The following is a 19,567-nucleotide window of genomic DNA, read 5'->3' as shown; positions in this document are numbered from 1 at the left end:
AACGCAGACTTATGTATCCATTTGCCTGGTCGATAACCCTGCTTCGATGTCCGACAGGCAGCTCAAACTTAACATATGCAAAACTTAACTCTAATTTTAAATGAAATACTTTGTGGAAAGAAGAAAAGGAATAAGTTAGCATTTACTGAATGTTTACTATTAGCACTATTCATTATCTTGATTATAACACATCTGAATTCTGATACTCAGGGGCCATGAGTATTAGTTTGGTGAGTTTGATTCTGGAGCCTGAGCTTCATTCCTAACAGCTATACTGTAATTCTCCACAAATCACAAAGTGTATATAGCTCTACTTCTCTCTCTTCAAAACTGTCCTTTGTAGTAGTGTGATAGCTCAGAAAAAAAGGATCCCATAGGATCTCTGGTAAATGGAATCAGAAGTGCTTGTGAGCCATGCAGTGCTTAGGAGACACTTTCCCCTTTTCCATGCAGAATGGATACATGGATACCCCCAGAGTAAGCTTACCTCCAGTGTTTGGCAAGTTTCTCTTGGTTACTTTCCCAGGTTAGATACACTTTCCACCCATCAGGACTGCTCTCATTCATTTGCTGAACTGGATTCTCCATCTTTATTCCTCATTCCTCCTTGTCTCTTTTTCATTTCTTCATGAATTGTCAGCTCCTCTGGGTTTGTGTAAGATATCCCTCTTTGACATTTGCTTTTTCAGCACCCAACATTGAAAATTTGCTCAGTATTTTTGACCCATCTATGTCTACACTTTCCTCATTAAAATACTTGTCATCAAAGAAAAAAATTTACCTGTGCTTTAAGATAGCAGTGATAACTTCATTTCCTCTTAAAATCTTTAATAGAAGTGAAAATGTCCAAGATGAGTCTATTCGTGTTGGGAATACATTTTTACAATAATTTTTGTCCAGATTAAAAACCAGTCTATTCTCAGGTGGCATCTGCAATCTCATTTGGTCCCCATGAAGTATGTCCCAAGGTAGCTAAGAAAGATGAAAAAACTGTGGAAAGTTCATTTGTCTCTGTTCTTATAACCAGTTAGGGGCAGAGACAGTTGTGTTTCCAGTTGAGCTGGCTTATTCTGATAAAATTTGTGTGTAGGGTCTACTGTCCACTGCAGTGTGAGGTTCCACTCCCAGGTTTTGCCTCTTGGTGCTTGGAGGTCTCACCTTTTCCAGAAGTCCCCTCACTGATACCTTATGCCATATGATGAACCTTTCCTGATCACCTTTCCCTGTATTGATGCTAACTTGTTTTCTGTCATTTCTCATTCTAAGTTTCAGCCAATCATAAGGCATTGTGATACTGTATCTGAATTCAAGACTCGAGCTTCTGTAGCTTTGGGCCACCTCTCTGAGCTCCGTAGACCAGATATTTTCTAAAGGCATTTGTAGCTGTAACCTCCTCAGGTTGTATGATTCTGTTTCTCTAATAAGTGAATCTGGACTAATGCCTTAATAGTTGGCAATGGTTTAATATGGTACACCAGAGATGGCAAATATGTATCTTCTCTTCCATTTATCAGTCATGGCAGACTCATTACATTCATCTCATCACTCTAATATCAAACCGTGTCATGACCTTAGACTTCTTAATACAATAAAGTGTTCTAAGTAACTACTATCAATGGATCATAGTTGAAATGTATTTGTCCTCCTTGTTGTCCCTCCCATCAATTGTGCTTCAGTCTAAAGGAGGGACTAGTGGTGAGAGGATACCATAGAAGTTAGGAGCATGGGTTCTGGAGTTCAGCTGCCTGTATTCAAATCCTGTTTACACTGCCCACTTTCCATGTGACCTTGGAAAAGTTACTTCTCTGGGCCTTAATTTCTTTGCTTGTAATATGGGGCATAACAACAGTCCTATCTCATAAAGTTGTAGAGAGGATTAAATGAAGTAGTATGTGTAAAAAAGTGCTTAGACCAGTGCCTGGCACATATAACTCAATAAATGTTAACCACTATATTAATAGTAGGCATGATAAGGACGTGCAAGGCTGGTAGAGGAAAAATTCTTGGATTGACAGGGCCTTGCAGCACTCTTTCAATCTCTAAAGTAGTCAAATATCCATTCTGTCTATGAGTGTGGATTGATCTCATTTCAAAATTTGTTCATTTGTTTAGTAAAAATTTAGGGTCTACTGTGGGCTAGGCATGCAGGTGTCTAGAATTTAACAGTAAATAAGTTCCTTTCAGAGTCAACAGTGTAGGGGGGTGACGAACATGAAAAAAGGCAGTTACAATATTCTTAATAATTGCAATGATTGGAGTTCGTGCACGGTCTTTAGGGAGCACAGTGTGCAGGTAGAATCTTTTTGGTGATAGTGTTAAATCTGGGTGGGAGGAGAAATATGAGAGTCCTCCAGATCTGGCTGTTGTCTTACCAGTACTGAATAGGCAGTAGATCTCTTGGGGGAATTGTTAATACTTGTTCTCACTGGTGGCACATGCTCATGCCTCTTGGCATTCATTCAGTCACTTGACTGACAGCCCTAAACTTTTCCCACTGCTCCCTGAGCTGCTGTCCCCCTGTCTTAGTCATAGTTGATGGAGTGGGGAGCAGAGAGGTGGAGACGAATGGAGGAACTCTGAATTTGCAGTCACAGACTAGTTGGATTTCTCTGTGTGCCTTAGGAAAGAGTGAGTATCAGGCTTGTCAGGGACTTGGTAAAGTTGATGAGTCCATCCCCCTGCCTAACTCAAGATAGAGCAAGTCTCTATGACAGCCTTATATGGTGATAGTATGAAATCTGGGTGGGAGAAAAAATACCCTTGTGTGGCTGGGGTAGGTGTTGGTGCTATGACCCATCTTGTCCCCTCACTGGTGTCTTAACAGTAAGCAGCTGTTGTGTGACGTGATGATTGTGGCAGAAGATGTCGAGATAGAAGCCCACCGTGTGGTCCTGGCAGCCTGCAGCCCCTACTTCTGTGCGATGTTCACAGGTATGGTGAGGGGGAAACAACCCATGGTTATGAGGCTGTAGCGCCCCGGGAGAATTTTGAGGGTGGTAGCAGGAGGGGAGGGAGGAAAGAAAGACTGTGACATCTACTATGAGGAGCTTCTATGTGCCAGATACTGTGCTTTGCACCATGGAGGACTTGATGCAATCATAGTCTCAGCCAGGCCAGTCAGGAATGCAGCCTCTTGTCCACCTCTGAGGCAAAAAAGGTAGAATCTTGTAGTCCATTAGTTCTTAAACTTTGGAAGGCATCGAGGTCATGTGGGGACATTGTGAAAAATATAAACCATTGGGCTCATTCCCAGGCCTCTGGTCTCTCATTTTATAGATGGGGGACACTGAAGCTAAGAAATGAGAAGGGCCTTGCCCAGGGTCACACAGAGCATGAGTGGAACTTGGCTTCTTGATGGCTGGCCCAGTGCTATACTGGCTGGCTCACATCCTATCCTTCCTTAGCCCTTCCTTCCAAGCAGGGGTCATAGACTTCCTCTGGCCTTTACAGGAGAATTGGAGAAGTGATAGTGGGGTCTGGGGTGGGGGAGGGTAAGACAGGAATATTCATCATCAGTCATTCAGTTTTATCACCTTTGCCAGCCTAGGAGCATACCACATAGCTTTGTCCAATTATTTTACATGTGTTACTTCTGAAATTGAATTTCCTGAAACCCATGGGCTGAGCTTCCGGTCTGTAGAGCCTCAGAGGACCTGCCCTGAACCAGTACATGTAGTGCTCTACAAATCACTGCTGACCGAAGGCCAGTTCGACTGGGGGAGATCCTGGACTGGGTCAGGTGTCCCTTTCACATGCTCGCCAAGTACCTGTGCTTCCTCCGAGTGTGGTCACTATCACTCTGCATTCTTGTCTGTTTCCTGGTGTCTGCAGTACCAGTACTCTCTCATATATCAGCTGCTTCTCATCCTGCAATTTACAGCTCAAGTCTCCTCAGATTGGCCTCCTCTGACCACCCTAGCCGTAGCTCCCCACTGTCTCTTTTCTATCCTATAACTTGACTATACATTTTTTATAACATTTATCACTATCTGAAAATCATGTCGGTTGGTCATTTACATGTGTTTTTTTACCTGTCTCTCACTAGAATATAAGCTCTATGAAGTCGGGAATGTTGTTGGACTTGTTTGTTACTATATCCTAAGTACCAGGTACACAATAGGATTCATAGTTTTTAAATGAATGAATGAAATGTCTCTTGCACTTGATTGTGAACTTTGGGCACTTGGGAACCATATCTTGTCACTGTTGAATCCTCTGTGCCCACCACAGGGCCTAGTATTTAGGAGACAGTGAATAAAAGCTGAAAGAATGAATGTGGGCTTGCTAAGAATGGATGAATGTAGGGATATTTTTGCTTAAATAGACTCTTACCCCTTTCTTAATATAGTGTGCAGCCTGTGCTGGGCAAGTGTAGTTCCTATTGGGGGAGACTTAGTACTTACATTGTGAGAGTTCCTCACATGTGTGTCCTCATTGGCTCATCACATGAAGGAGCTGGTCTCAACTCAGAGCCGTGCCTCTGCTAAGTGGACCAAGCTACTCTTATCTTACTTTAGGCCAGGAATTCCACAGTATAGCCTAGAAAACCAGATAATTTCACTACCTGAAAATTTTGAGCCTCATTTTCTTTAGAGTACTCTCAAACCTTAGTAGTAATGTTTTTTATCCATCTCTCTTTTTTTAAAAAAAAAAATACTTCATTTTGTCTGCAACTGTTATTTAGCTAAAATTTCAATAACTATTTCTGCCAGTCATTTCTTCTCTCTGTGTGTGGTTTGGGAAGTCCATTGTTGAGAGAGGAATCTGTTTGGAATTTCAGTGACTTATAGTGTTGGCTCCACTTCTTTGCTAATAAACTTGCCTCTTTGGTAGTGGAAGTGCCTAAGCAAAATCACGGTGATATTAGAAATAGAGAGAGAAGATGCTTTGGGGGCAGGTCTGGATTCTAGTAATGGATAGGAGGAGAGAATCAGGAGAAGAAAGCAATCTAATGTCATGCATGCCCAGCCAAAGCCTTGTTTTGAATCTGGTTACTATATATCCTTCCGTCCTTCCTTCCACTTACCCATCCATCCATCCATCCAACCAACCATTGTTCACATATGTTCATTGCAAAAAAAAAATTAGAAAATGTGGGCAAGCAAAAAAAAAAATAAAAATTACATGTAATACAACATCTAAATAAGATTATAATTTATTTAGCTTTCAGATTTCAAATTTATAAATATATACATACATTTACAAATATATAGATACAAAATATATTTTTTAACATAAATGACTTTATATATACACAGTTGAATAGCTTTTTTTGATGTGTATATTTTAAAAAAATTCTATTCATCTTCCTGGAATGTCCTTCCTCCCTGCCTCTTTGCCAGCCTGACCTCTGTCATCCTTCATTACTGCTGAAGCACCGTTTTCTCAGGAAGACCTTCCATGACCCCCTCGAATTAGGTTAAATCCCTTTGCTCTTACTCTCATGGTCCTTTACACTTCTCTTTAGTATTACTACTTACTCATTACTTCTTCAATATCTGATTTTCTTGGTCAGCCATAAGTTTATGGTGTTAAGAACTATGCCTTTTATATGTACTGCTATTTCCCTACTGCTTTCCATGTAGCAAGTGTTCAGTGAAAATTTGCTTAATTGAATTTAACACTATATTGCAAATATATCTTTTTATGTTGATGAAATCACATCTACATCATAATTTTAATGATTTCATAAGAGCCCATTATATGTATTCTAATTGAAAATCTATTTCCTTATTGGTTGGAAATTATAGTTCTTTCTAATATTTGGCTATTATAAATAATACTATAATGGGTATCCTTGTATCTTAATCTTTATTTACATTCCTCATCGTTTCCTTAGAATAGATCCCTAGACTAAGAAATATTTGGGTATGCACGTTTTGAGGACTTGTGAGACCCACACTATAACTCCACAACTCTGGAACAGTTGTACGACCTTTGCTTCCATCAGCAATATATGAGACTTGTGTGTTTTTTGAGATCCCTTGGCTTTGTTTAAACGTTGGTAAACAGGCACAAAAAGAATAACATTGTAAAATTTTGTTCTAATTATCAGGTTAAGCTTTAAAATGCATAAAATTAGTAATGAAAAGACCCAGCTGACTCACGTGAAGTCCATTTTTGTTAGATGTTTAAGGTCAAAAAGAAAACAAAACACACGTGACTTTCTTCTGACTTGAGTGTTGTGATTACAATCTTTTACTCAGGCTCAAAGTATTTTTAGTTTTTGTCCTCTGAGTTTATATGGCCCAGATGTCCTGTGGTGGTTCCACATACCAACTCCACTCCTTGACTATGCCCTCACAATAATTTGGAATAAATGTCAAATCAAGGTCTGAGTGCCCATAGGAGAGTGTCCAAAGGCAGCCAGCCTGTGAGAAGATCTGGGATGGGCAGTCAACCTAATAGTCTTCTACTCCTTTAGCATAGAGTGATTGGAGAGGCCACCAGTACTGTATTCTGCCCATCTTTTTCCTTCAAGTATGGAATACTTAAGATTCCCCCCATTCTCTCCATCTAGCACATCCATCTCAGGGGAAGCAAATTTTCCCAAAATAGCCAGGTTTTTTTTTCTCTTTTTATCATGCCCTTTTCTAGGAGTTGTGTGTACTACAGTATTTGTACTCCATATAGGTCTCTACATGTCATCCAAATACTTTTAAAACATTCTCATTTTTTGTTGTTAAAGAAACCAAGTTCTAAAGAATATGCTGGCTCAGGGTCTTACACCTATCATTATGGCTGCAAGACATTTGGGCTTTCATCCCAAAAGAAACCCCTGGAGTGAGCTCTCTCATCCTTCTGGTTCTGTTGTACTATATACAGAGGCTGATTATAGATTGGTTTTGTTTTTTTAAAGAAGAATTACTATACAGTTTTTATTAGACATAGGCTAATGTTAAACCGGTGTCTTTGAACATATGGTGAGTAGAAATAGGAGAGTCAGGAATGTTCTGGGGTAAGAGGCAAAGGGCTTGGATTTTGGGTGGATAACAACCCTCTGCAAAGCAGAAATGAAGGCTCTCTTACCTCCCAGGCATGCATGCATTCCATAGAACCTTTGTTTCCACCCTTTCTTCATGCCAGACTCTACCAGGCCCTGGCCTGTGTCTGTCTTAATGAAGTCTTAATGCCTTTGAAGATCTTTGCATAACATGTAGCTCAGCAAAACTTAATCCAAGGTAATGGTGCAGAGAGGGAATTGAATCCTTTCTTTGAATAAAAGGGGCTTTGAGGGAGGTTGTGGAGTAATAGTAGTATTACTGTAGTTTCTGAGGATTTTGCCCCTTGAGGAGTCAGGAGTTGAGTAGAATAGTTCAGAAAAAAGGGTTGGAAGCATCAGAGGCTGCTTGAAATTAAGGAGGAATGGCCTCATCTTCCATGGGACTGTCTTTTTTAGAGTCACTTACCTTTGGGCTGAAGCTTATACTGACAAAGGGTTTCTTTTTCTTGTTCCTAACACACTACATCAAAGTCAGACATCTTTTTCTGGCTTAGGAGATCCAGATTTGAGGATGAGGAGTGCAGTAGTCATATCTAAAAATATGCTGCTGTTAATACAGAAATGATGAATTTTTTCAAGAATTAATTTGGATGTAGTTGAACATAGGCCTGTGTAGTACCTAGGACGAGACTGCTATCCAGACACCTGCCAGACTCCCATTAAGGTGCAGCTGTTTTGGCCAAGATGGTCTGGGATAGACTTGTTTGGACTTAGAGTAGCTCAGCCTTGAAATTTACATCATCATTGGAGAAAACCATTGATAAGGAATGGTTTATGAATGCTCATAGAGGAGGTTGGGAGTTGTTGATGTGGTGGCCTCTTTGCTAAGGATTAAAGACTGGGTGGCAGTGCCATCTTGCATTGGGAGATGGTGTGGATATTGGAGCTGTAATGACCTGAGTTCCAATCCTGACTCCAGTACCTAATAGGTTTGTGGGGAATTCACCGAACCTCTGTGATCCTGTTTTCTCATCTGTGAGACTAGAATAATAACAACAACCAGGGACAAATATAAGTAATGGAAATAAGATACCTAATACCTTCTTATTAAGAATTGGTACTTAATAAAGTTTATGCTTACTATATGTTGAGCACATCAGAACAGCTGTGTACATAGTGTGCTCACTAGGATTATGACTTGCACACTTGTACCTGCTAGAGGTGTGGGATTGCTTGCTCTCCTGGGCTCTCTACGGTTCTTGGAAACTTATAGGTGCAAGATTCAAAGACAGAGTCTGAAGAATTAAAGAAATTTAAGACATAGTCCCTTAGTCCAGGCCACCATCATCTTTGAATGAATGAATGGACAAATATCTGCCCTTAAGTAGATCATATTCTATTTGGAGGAATAGGACATTCATGTTAACCGATGACAAGCAGAAGATAGAAGTAGCTAAAAAGATGTGCAGACAATAGACATTTTTTGAAAGTTCAGTCTGATGAGGCTGAGCTGGGTCTCTTGGGAAAAACCAGCAGAGGAGGGCTCTTGCATTGACTTTGATGGAAGTACTTAACAGGGCTCATGTTCTATTTTCTAGACATATTTTGTTAAAGTAGTAGAGGTGAGAGAAGGAGCAAGAATGACTAAGCCTTTGATGGTTTTCTGCCCTGCAGGAATTACTGGAGTCTGTGGAATTATGAGATGTCAAGAGAAAGCCTCTCTTCTTCCTTTCTTTACTTGCTCCAACAAATATTTTTTAAACACTGCACACTTTGTTAGATGCTGCACACTTTGCTAGATGCTGCACACTTTGTTAGATGTTGAGGATATTTTGAGAAATAAGCTTGACAAGATCCCATCCCTCTTGGTTCTTTTTTTTACATTTAAAAAAATTATTATTTTATATTAGTTTCAGATATACAGTACAATGGTTAGACATGTATATAATGTATGAAGTGATTTCCCCGATTACCTTAGCATCCATCTGGCACCAAACATAATCATTAAAATAATATTGACTATATTCCCTATGATCTACTCTACATCCCTATGACTGTTTTGTAACTATTAATTTGTACTTCTTCATCCCTTCACCTTTTTCTCCCCGCCCCCGAACTCACTTCCTTCTGGCATTCACCAGTTTGCTTTCTGTATCTGAGTCTGTTTTCGTTTATTTGTTTGTTTCTTTTGTCCTTAAATTCCACATATAAGTGAAATATGGTATTTACCTTTCTCTGTCTGAATTATTTCTCTCAGCACAATACTCTCTAGGTCCTTCCATGTCGTTGCAAATGGTTAAGATTTTATTTCTTTAGTGGCTGAGTAATATTCCATTATGTATATGTACCATAACTTCTTTATCCAGTCATCTGTTGATGGGCACTTAGATTGCTTCCATATTTTGGCTATAGTGAGTAGCACTGCCATGAACATAGGGGTGCATAGATCTTTATGAACTAGTGTTTTGTTTTTTTGGGAGGATAAGTACCCAGAAGTGCAATTGCTGGATCAAAAGCTAGTTCTATTTTTTAATTTTTTGAGGAATCTCCAAACTGTTTCCCACAGTGGTTGTACCAATTTGCAATCCTACCAACAGTGTACGAGGGTTCCCTTTTCTCCACATCCTTGCCAACACTTGTTGTTTTTTGATTTATTGATGATAGTCAATCTGACAGGTGTGAAGCGATATCTCATTGTGGTTTTAATTTGCATTTCTCTGATGATTAGTGACCTTGAACATCTTTTCATATGTCCATTGGCCATATGTATGTCCTCTTTGGAGAAATATCTGTTCAGGTCTTCTGCCCATTTTTTAATTGGGTTGTTTGTTATTTTGAGTCATATGAGTTCTTTATAAATTTTGAATATTAACCCGTTGCCAGATGTATCATAGGCAAATATCTTCTCCCATTCAGTAGGTTGTCTTTTCGTTTTATTGGTGGTTTCCTATACTGTGCAAAACTTTTCAGTTTGATGTTTATTTTTTCTTTTGTTTCCCTTGTCTGAGGAGATATATTGGAAAAAATATTACTAACGACAATATCAGAGTTTACTGCCTGTGTTTTCATCTAGAAGTTTTATGGTTTGGGGTCTTACATTTAAGTCTTTAATCCATTGTGAGTTTATATATATGGCATAAGAACGTGGTCCAGTTTCATTTTTTTTTTTGCATATATCTGTCGAATTTTCCCAACACCATTTGTTGAAGAGACTGTCTTTACCCCATTGTACATTCTTGCCTCCTTTGTCATAGATTAAATGCCCATATAGGCATGGTTTTATTTCTGGGCACTCTGTTCTGTTCCATTGATCTGTGTGTCTGATTTTATGTTAGTACCATGCTGTTCTGATTACCATAGCCTTCTAGTATCAGGTAGCGTGATACCTCCAACTTTGTTCTCCTTTCTTAAGACTGCCATGGCTATTCAGGATCTTTTATCATTCCATATAAATTTTAGGATTATTTGTTCTAGTTCTCTGAAAAATGCCATTGGTATTTTGATAGGGATTGCACTGAATCTACAGATTGCTTCAGATAGTATGGCATTTTAATGATGTTGATTCTTCCTACCCATGAGCATGGTATATACTTCCATTTATTTGTATCTTCTTCAATTTCTTTTTTCAATGATTTATAATTTTCCAAGAACAGGTGTTTTACCTCCTTGGTTAATTTAATTCCTAAGTATTTTATTGTTTTTGATACAGTTGTAAATGAGATTGCTTTCTTAACTTCTCTTTCTTATGGTTCATCATCGATGTATAAAAATGCAACCAACTTCTGAATTCATTTATCAGTTCTAACAGTTTTTTGGTGGAATCTTTAGGGTCCTCTATGTATAGTATCATGTCATCTGCAAATAATGATAGTTTTACTTCTTCCTTTCCAATTTGGATGCATTTTATTTTTCTTTCTTGTCTGATTGCCGTAGCTGGGACTTCAACACTATATTGAATAGAAGTGGTAAAAGTGGGCATCATTGTCTTGTTCCTGATCTCAAGGAAATCAATTTTAGCCTTTTCCCATTGAGTATGATGTTAGCTGTAGGTTTGTCATATATGGCCTTTATTATGTTGAAGTATGTTTCCTCTATTTTCACTTTGCTGAGAGTTTTTATCATAAAGGGATGCTGGATTTTGTCAAATGCTTTTTCTTCATCTATTGATATGATCATATGATTGTTATCTTTCAGTTTGTTAATGTGATGTATCACAATTGATTTGCAGGTATTAAACCAACTTTGCATCTCAGTTTGCTAGTATTTTGTTGAGGATTTTTGCATCAGTGTTCATCAGGAATATTGGCCTCCAGTTTTCATTTTTTGTTCTGTCTTTCTCTGGTTTTGGAATCATGGTACTGGTGGCCTCATAAAAAGAGTTTGGAAGCCTTTCTCCTTTTGAATTTTTTGGAATAGTTTGAGAAAAATAGGTGTTGATTCTTCTTTGAATGATTAAAATTCACCTATGAAGCCATCTGGTCTAAAACTTTTGTTTTTTGGAAGTTTTTTGATTACTGATTCCATTTCTTTGGTGGTAATTGGTTGGTTCAGATTTTCTGCTGCTCCTTGACTCAGTCTTGGGAGAATATATCTATTTCTTCCAGATTGTCCAATTCGTTGGCATATAATTGCTTATAGTATTTTCTTATAATCCTTTGTGTTTCTGTGGAGTCTGTAGTTCTCTTCTTTCATTTCTGATTTTATTTATTTGGGTCCTCTCTTTTTTTCTTCATGAGTTCAGTTAAAGGTTTGTCAATTTTGTTTATCCTTTCAAAGAACCAGCTCTTGGTTTCATTGATCTCTTGTATTGTTTTTCTTGACTCTTATTTTGTTTATTTCGCCCTGATCTTTATTATTTCCTTCTACTCACTCTGGATTTTGTTTGCTGTTTTTTTTCTAGTTCTTTTAAGTGTAAAGTTAGATTGTTTATTTGATATTTTTCTTGTTTCTTGAGGTAGGCCTGTATTCCTATGAATTTCTGTCTTAGAACTGCTTTTGCTGTGTCCCATAGATTTTGAGTCATTGTGTTTTTATTTATGTTTGTCTCTAGCTATCTTTTGATTTCTTCCTTGATCTCAACATTAACCCATTCATTGTTTAGTAGCATGTTGTTTGCCACCATGTGTTTGTGTATTTTCCAGTATTTTTCTTTAGTTGATTTCTAGTTTCACACTATTGTGGAGAAGCCACTTGATATGATTTCAGTCTTCTTAAATTTATTGAGACTTATTTTGTGGCCTAACATGTGGTCTATCCTGGAAAACAGTCCATGTGTACTTGAGAAGAATATATATTCTTTTGCTTTGGGGCAATATGCTCTGAAAATATCAATTAAATCCTTCTGGTCTAGTGTGTCATTTAAGCCCACTGTTTCCTTACTGATTTTCTGTCTGGAATTTCTGTCCATTGGTGTCAATAGGGTATTAAAGTCTCCTACTATGAGTATATTACTGTCAATCTCTCCCTTTATGTCAGTCAATAATTGCTTTATATATGTAGGTGCTCCTATGTTGTGTGCATAAGTGTTTACTAGAGTTATGTCCTCTTGTTGTATCAATCCCTTTATCATTATTTAATGTCCTTCTTTGTCTCTTTTATTATAGCCTTTGCTTTAAAGTCTATTTTTTCATTTCCATTTGCCCGAAATATCTTTTCCATCCCTTTACTTTCAGTCTGTGTGTGTCATTTGATCTTGAGGTGGGTAGACAGCATATGTCTGGGTCTTGTTTTCGTATCTATTCAGCAACCCTATGTTTTCTGATTGGAGCATTTAATCTATTTACATTTAAAGTGACAATTGATAGGTACATAGTTATTGCCATTTTATTGTTTGTATTTATGGGTTTCCCCTCTTCTTTTTACAGAGGTCTCCTTAACATTTCTTGTAATTCTGGTTTGTTGATTATGAATTCCTTTAGCTTTTTTCCTGTCTGGGAAGCTCTTTATCTCACCTTCAATTTTAATTCATAGCCTTGCTGGGTAGAGCAGTCTTGATTGTAGGTTCTTGTTTTTCATTACTTTGAATATTTCGTGCCAGTCCTTTCTGGCCTGCAAAATCAGCTATTGAAAAACCAGCTGACATTCTTATAGGAGTAACCTTGTAAGTAACTAACTGCCTTTCTCTTGCTGCTTTTAGGATTTTCTCTTTGTCTCCAACCTTTGGAATTTTAATGATAATATGTCTTGGTGTAGGTCCGTTTGGGTTCCTCTTGTTTGGGACTCTTTGTGCTTCCTGGACTTAAATGTCAATTTCCTTCATCAGGTTATGGAAGTTTTCTGTCATTATTTCTTCAAATAGGTTCTTAATCTCTTGCTTTCTATTTTCTCCCTCCAGTACCCCTATTATATGGATGTTGGTACATTTGATGTTGTCCTAGAAGTCTCTTAACTTTCCTCATTTTTTTGGGTTCTTTTTTCTTTTTGCTGTTCTGATTGGATGTTTTCTGCTGCCTTGTCTTCCAACTTGCTGATTCGATCCTCTACTTCATTTGATCTACTGTTGATTCCTTCTAGTGTATTCTTCATTTCATTTATTGTATTCTTCATTTCTCACTGGTTCTTCTTTATGGTTTCTGTCCTTTTTTATACTTAGTCACTCTGTGTTGAAGTCCTCATTGTGATAATCTGTTCTTTCCCTAAGTTCATTGAGCATCCTTATAACTAGTAGTTTGAACTCTATCTCTGGTAGGTTGCTTGCCTCCATTTTGTTTAGTTTTTTTTTCTGAAGTTTTCTTCCTTTGTTTCATTTGTGGCATATGTTTTTTGTTTTCTCATTTTGTTTCTATAAATTAGGAAGATTTGTTATGTCTCCCAGCCTTGGCCAGGTGGCCTTTGTAATAGGTGTCCTGTGTGGCTCAGACCCCCTGATCACCTGTGCTGGGGGTTCTGGATGTGTTCCTTGTGTGATTGTGTGTGTTCTCCTGTTGTAGCTAAACCTTGATTGCTGTTAACATGTCAGTGGATGGGATTGACTCTCGGGCTGACTGGCTATGGGGATTAGCCACACACACAGGGTATGAGCTGCTGTGTGGTGGCTGATGCCACAGAGTGGGTTTTGCCCCAGCAGTCTTATGTACCTGTTGAACCACCTTTGGGTGTGCCGCTCATGGGCCTAGTCAGGTAGTGTTCTCTTGTGGTCTGACACCAGCCTTCAGGTGTGTTAGCTCTATGGCCTCTTAGGAGGGGCTTCCCTGTAGGCCAAGGTCAGCTGCTGCCTTTGATTACTCAGGCCTACTTGGTAGGAGCTACAAAGAAATCTGTGGATGATTGCTGCCTATGTTGGATCTGGAGGCTAATGGAAGATATTGTGCTGTAAGCTGAGGTCGGTTATCCCTAGTACCAGGCCTGGGTTGGCTTAGCAAAAGGACCAGTGCACCTCAAGGCCTGGGGCTGCCTGCCATCTGCCTGTATGACTCTGCAGCTGGAAGAGCCTTAGGGTGGCACTGGTCGGGTCGGGTAGGGACCCAGGGCATCACTGGAGTAAAGTGAGCAAATTTCACCCAGCCTATGTAGAGTCAGGTTTCCTGCCAGTGCTGAATCTGCAGCTTCCTATGAAAATCTCAGATCTCAGCAAGGCCAGCTACTACTATCTGCCTCAGGCTTGTAGACCCCGCAGTCCACCCAAGAGATACTGCAGCTCTGGTTGGCACCAACAGTCGTCCAGCAGTGGTCTGTCACCAACAGACCAGCAGTGGTCTGTCACCAACAGTCGTCCTGGAAATGTGAGGGCAGCACAAGCTGAGGGCTACTGCCTTGTCAGCAGCTGTACGTCCCTGGGAATGTATAGGGTGGAGCTGTCAGCCTGGCAATGGGCAGCCGCAGGCAGTTTGTGGCCTGGGTGCCCCCCGCCGCCATAGGGAGATACAGGGTGGAGTGAGCTGATCTCAGTGGACCAATGCAGCTTCAGAATTGGCCATGCAGAATTGGCCATGGTGGGGTGGTTCAACAGAGGCAAGATGGCGCCTGTCTGTAGACTGCCCCAGAGTGGGGCCTGACAAAGGTACAGTGGCGCCTTCTCTTTAGCCCTTGCCCTGGCGCCACCCAACTCAGTCTTTCTTGGTATGTCTCTTGCGCATCCCAAGCCACTCTCCCTCCACTGGAGCCCAGGATGAGTATTTGCAAGCAAGTGAGTCTATGTACGGGTCCTTTAAGGGGACATAGGGATTTTCAATTTCCTTCTGTCTTACCCAAATGGCCAGAATCCCCACTGGTTTTTATAGTCAGATTTGTGGGAGCTCCCAAGGACTGGAACCCTGGGCTGGGGGCCCTTCTGTGGGGCTAGGGCCCCTCGTTCCTTCAGGGGGTCCTCTGCAGCTGTGTCCTACTTCCCACTGCTCAACCCACACTTGGGTGTGGGACCAGCCCGCTTCACAGCTCTGCCCTTCTCAAATGGGGATGTGGCTTTTTCTTTATACCCTCAGATGTATGTGTTATGATCAGCTAGACTTCAGGTGGTTCTCCAAGTTGTTTTATAATTTGGTTGTAATTTTAATGTGGCCATGGAAGGAGATGAACCCTGCTTTTACTTAGCCCACCATCTTGAATTCCCCTCTTGGTTCTTGATTGCAAGGAATTAAGTGCCAAGTTGTCCTCAGAATTTGTTTGGAAATATTTTTATCAAGGTCATTAGTTAGAGTCAGGTTTAAATTATTGAAGGATTTATTAGAAATGATAGGAGGTCTAGAGTTAGGCCAAGGTTCAGATCCTAGCCCTACCTCTGACTAGCTATGTGCAAATACCTCTTGAAACACCAATTCTAGAATTTTTAAAATGGAAGTAATATCATCTACTTCCTGGGGCTGTTGCAAGTATTAAAAGAATTAATTTGTATCAACCCTTAGCAGAGGGCCTGACACATAGTAGCCGCTATTATTACTATCACTTTCAGGAGCTATTTAAGCTTAAGTTTTAGTTTGGTCAGTAATTTCTGCTGCTTCATAAGAGATAATAAGATTGGATTTTACAAGTCTATGTGATTTATACAGGTCTCCAATTTCCTGTAAAGGAATTTTCTGAGAAAATAAATATTGCCTTCGAGGTCCTAGTTTTTCTTTCACATGATTCTTACTTGCTTATCGAAGTTTTAAATACTTAATGTAGACAATTAGTGATTTCAGAGTTATGCTAAGAAGCAGAAAAAGTCTCCCCTAAAGTCCCATCATTTAGAAAACCGTGTCTTAATGTTTTCTGGACATTTGAGACTGATAAAAATGATTTGTTTTTTCTCCAGAAAATTCAAGCCTTTGCACATATATAAAAATATTTTCATACAATTTCAGGATTTTCCAGTTGTTCACCTCAAAGTTAGAAAACCCTAACCTGACTCCCAAGCACAAATTCTGGAGTGAAAAAACAACCAGGCCAGACTCTGGTTTCACATAAGGGTTTCTGAATCTCTTGGATCTTGCAGTCAGATTGCTCTTTTTTTCAGTCTTTTTTTCCTGAGGCCCAAGTTCTTAAACTACGAATTGGTTATCTTTGATTATTTTTCGTGACATAATTACCAACTGGACTCTCTTATTAATGAACATCTTAATAGTTGTTTAGAGAAATGAGTTTAACTTTTGACTTCCTTGTATGTTTTTGTTTGTGCGTCTTGGAGTAAACTCAGGAGAGATTGTGAGAGCCTATCTTATGGGTAGAGGAGAAATGCACCCTCTTTTCTTGTTTCCCCTTTGCCTCTTTATCCTGCCTCAGTGCTCTTGGTACTTAGGCCTTTTGACTGGCTTCTACTGGCAGTCAGAGAGAAGAAAGAACAGAGCGGAGGGTCTCTGGTCTACCTGATATGGCAGTGAAGGGAGTAGGCAGGGTTTGGAATGGTTTTCCCCCTGTTCCAGAGTCAGTCATATCTAGAACTGTGTCAGGACGAGAACTGTGGATTGGTGGAGGAATCATGTGCAGTCCAGGCGGCTTGGAGGTGGGTGTATGGAGCCCACATGCTGTACTGTACTTGTTTTCTTGGCTTCAGTGCACAAATTCCACAGAGAGAAAACAGCCTCCCAGGCTCTGCTTCCATACTCACATAAAGGCTCTGAGTCCCTGTTTCTTGCAGTCAGTCGCCCTTTATTTCAGTCTTCAGACAGTTAATTATCTTTTCCTTCTGAAATCATCAGCTCTTGTTGGATGAGCCTGGCTCTAGATAAACCTCTGCATTGCATAGAGAGGGCAGACTGAAGTAAGGGGCCTCAGGACTGTGCAAATGTGGTATTACTGCTGCCCTAGTTCACAGGCACATAGGCCTGTGAACTCGGATTATTATCAGGGCCTCCCAGCTAGTCTCTCTGCCTCCGATCTAGCTTCTACCATGTATTCAGAATTTCATTCAAAAATATCCATTTGTTGTTGTCATTCCTCTGTTTAAAACCTTTCAGTGGTGCTACTCTTAGCAAAAAGTCTAAATTTATTTGCATGGCTTACAGGGTTCTGTAAGTCCTGGCCCCTATCTACTTCTTCAGCTTTTTTCCTCACTGATACCCTGTGTACCAGCCATACTGTTCCCAAAATTTATCTTTTTGGCAGTTTCCTATCTTCACACTTATGGTTCCTGCATCTAGCTCATCTTTCCTCACCTTTGCAGTCTGTGGAATACTCCTTTATTCTGTAATACTCAGCTACATCTATGGCCATACCACCTTGAATATGCTCAATCTCAGCTCTTATGTCACCTCCTACTGGGCTGCCTTGCTTGGATTCCCCAGGCAGAGTTTATTGCTCTGTGTTCTGCATTCTCAGTATTTAGTATAGTCAAATACTTAGTATTTAGTATTTAGTATTGATTACAAGTGTGGACTCTAGAGTCAGAATCCTTGATTTCAATCCTAGTCTGGCCCCTTCCTAGATCTGTGACTGTGGGCAAAATGAATTACCTACCTGCCTCTGCCTCAGTTTCTTCATCGTAAAATGAGGGTAATATTAATAAACCTCATAGGTTGTTGCGAAGATTTAAAAAGGTAATACTTTAAAGTGCTTAGGACAGTGCTTGGCCATAGTTAGCAATAAATGTTACTTTTTATTGTTGTTTTTATCATGGTACTTTGTGTATACCTCTACTAGTTCCTATCACCTCTATTTATAAGTATTTTTAGATATCTTCCCTACTAGACTGTGTGCTCCTTTTGCCTTCAAAATGGAAATGGGCGACAGATAGAGTAGGGATGTTTAAAATCAGGTTTGTGGATGATCATAGACCCAAATTTGATGCAACCTTGATGTCATCTGTTTTATCCACACCTGAAGGAATCCCTTCTGCTGCCTCTTGGAGCACAGTCAGTGCTTTTATAATGTCAAGGCAGAGGCCACGTGAAAGTTAAGCATACTCTAAGTGCCAAGTTCACATCCATTTTGTTTTTGGTTTGAACTGTAGGTGACATGTCTGAGAGTAAAGCGAAGAAGATTGAAATCAAGGACATGGATGGGCAGACACTGAGTAAGCTGATCGACTACATCTATACAGCTGAAATTGAGGTGACCGAAGAGAATGTCCAGGTAAACTCAGCCCCAGCTAATAGCTCAGTGTATCACACACTTGGGGCCCACTATATTATAGCATCATTTCATTTACTCCTCATAACAACTGGTAACTGGAGAGGAAACTAAAGCTCTAAAGAGGTTAGGTGACTTGCCCTGGATCACATGGCCAATAGGTAGATAAATGACCCTCAAACTCATGCCTGCCTGATCACAGCACTCATGCTCTTCAGCACTAGGCCATAATACCTTAGAATGACCTTGGGCCCTGGAGAAGGAAGTCTTCAATTCATATTGGTTCAAACTCTTGGTGAAGGAAGAACTAGAAACCTGGATGACCCTACTTCTCCCCAGTTATCTTCTTAGGGATTTTGAGTATTGGATTATAAGGCTGTTAAAAATGTTTTTGTTTCAGCATTAGTCAGCCGAATGCCTCTGAGGTGCCAAGAACCACTCATGAGTCTCACAAGAGGTGTGCGACTATGAAATGTGTTATCTGTGCTTTTTCCTTCTTTCACTGCTCTGCCTTCATTCTAAGCCATCTGGAGCCTTGAAAAAAAGAGCCATTGTGCATGCTGCTTTACCTGAAGGCACGCGTCTTTGTCGTGGGGACATAAGGCATTAGCAACATGCCTCAGTCAGGGAGGTGGTTGAAGATGTGGCCCACTCTGGAACCCTACGAATCACCAGACTAACTATAGACACAAGATACACTATTTCTTGTCATTAAGAATCGTGCTGTTTATTTAGAGTGTTGAAAATTTCATGTGATATGAAGGTTTTTTTCTTTTTTTTTAAAGCACAATTCCACCTTATTTATTGGGAGGCAGATACCTCTCTAGTGACCAAAATATCTACTACCCTTATCTAGAACACCACCCCTTTTTCCAGGTTTGAGGTATTTGGGAATCTGAATTGATAATCATTTATTCATTTAATTCAGCTTAAATGTTTGAGTACCTGTGCTATGCCAGGTACTTTGTTGGGTAGTATGATTATAGCAGTGGAGATTCCTTTGCCTGCTCTCATGGACTTTGCGGTCTAAGGGGTGAAGATAGATGCTCATCAGATAAGCATACTAGTAGTATCTGTGCACATATTGTGGTAAGTCCTTTGAAGGAAAGTAACATGGTATACAATGAGAGAGTATGTCAAGGG

General features: G+C 39.8%; 1 protein-coding gene across 44 annotated transcripts in view; it reads left to right on the top strand.

Annotated features, from left to right (window-relative positions):
• KLHL3 (kelch like family member 3) overlaps positions 1–19,567 on the top strand; it is a 235,899-nt gene that overhangs the window by 146,679 nt on the left and 69,653 nt on the right. For 39 of the 44 annotated variants that reach the window (XR_005647248.1, XM_039836141.1, XM_039836138.1 and 36 more), the window contains 2 exons: positions 2,825–2,931; positions 18,306–18,427. Coding sequence is in view for 43 of the 44 variants with exons in the window: in XM_039836141.1 (XP_039692075.1) it covers positions 2,825–2,931; positions 18,306–18,427 (229 nt within the window). In the remaining variant the exon portion in view is untranslated. The remainder of the gene's footprint in view (positions 1–2,824; positions 2,932–18,305; positions 18,428–19,567) is intronic. The other 5 variants (XM_039836152.1, XM_039836151.1, XM_039836149.1 and 2 more) reach the window with 1 other exon arrangement.

This window comes from Pteropus medius, unplaced genomic scaffold, assembly GCF_902729225.1.
Source record: "Pteropus medius unplaced genomic scaffold, Ma_sr-lr_union100, whole genome shotgun sequence".
Classification (NCBI taxonomy): domain Eukaryota; kingdom Metazoa; phylum Chordata; class Mammalia; order Chiroptera; family Pteropodidae; genus Pteropus; species Pteropus medius.
Note: the sequence above shows the minus strand (reverse complement) of the source record. Positions and strands in the feature narration are given on the sequence as shown.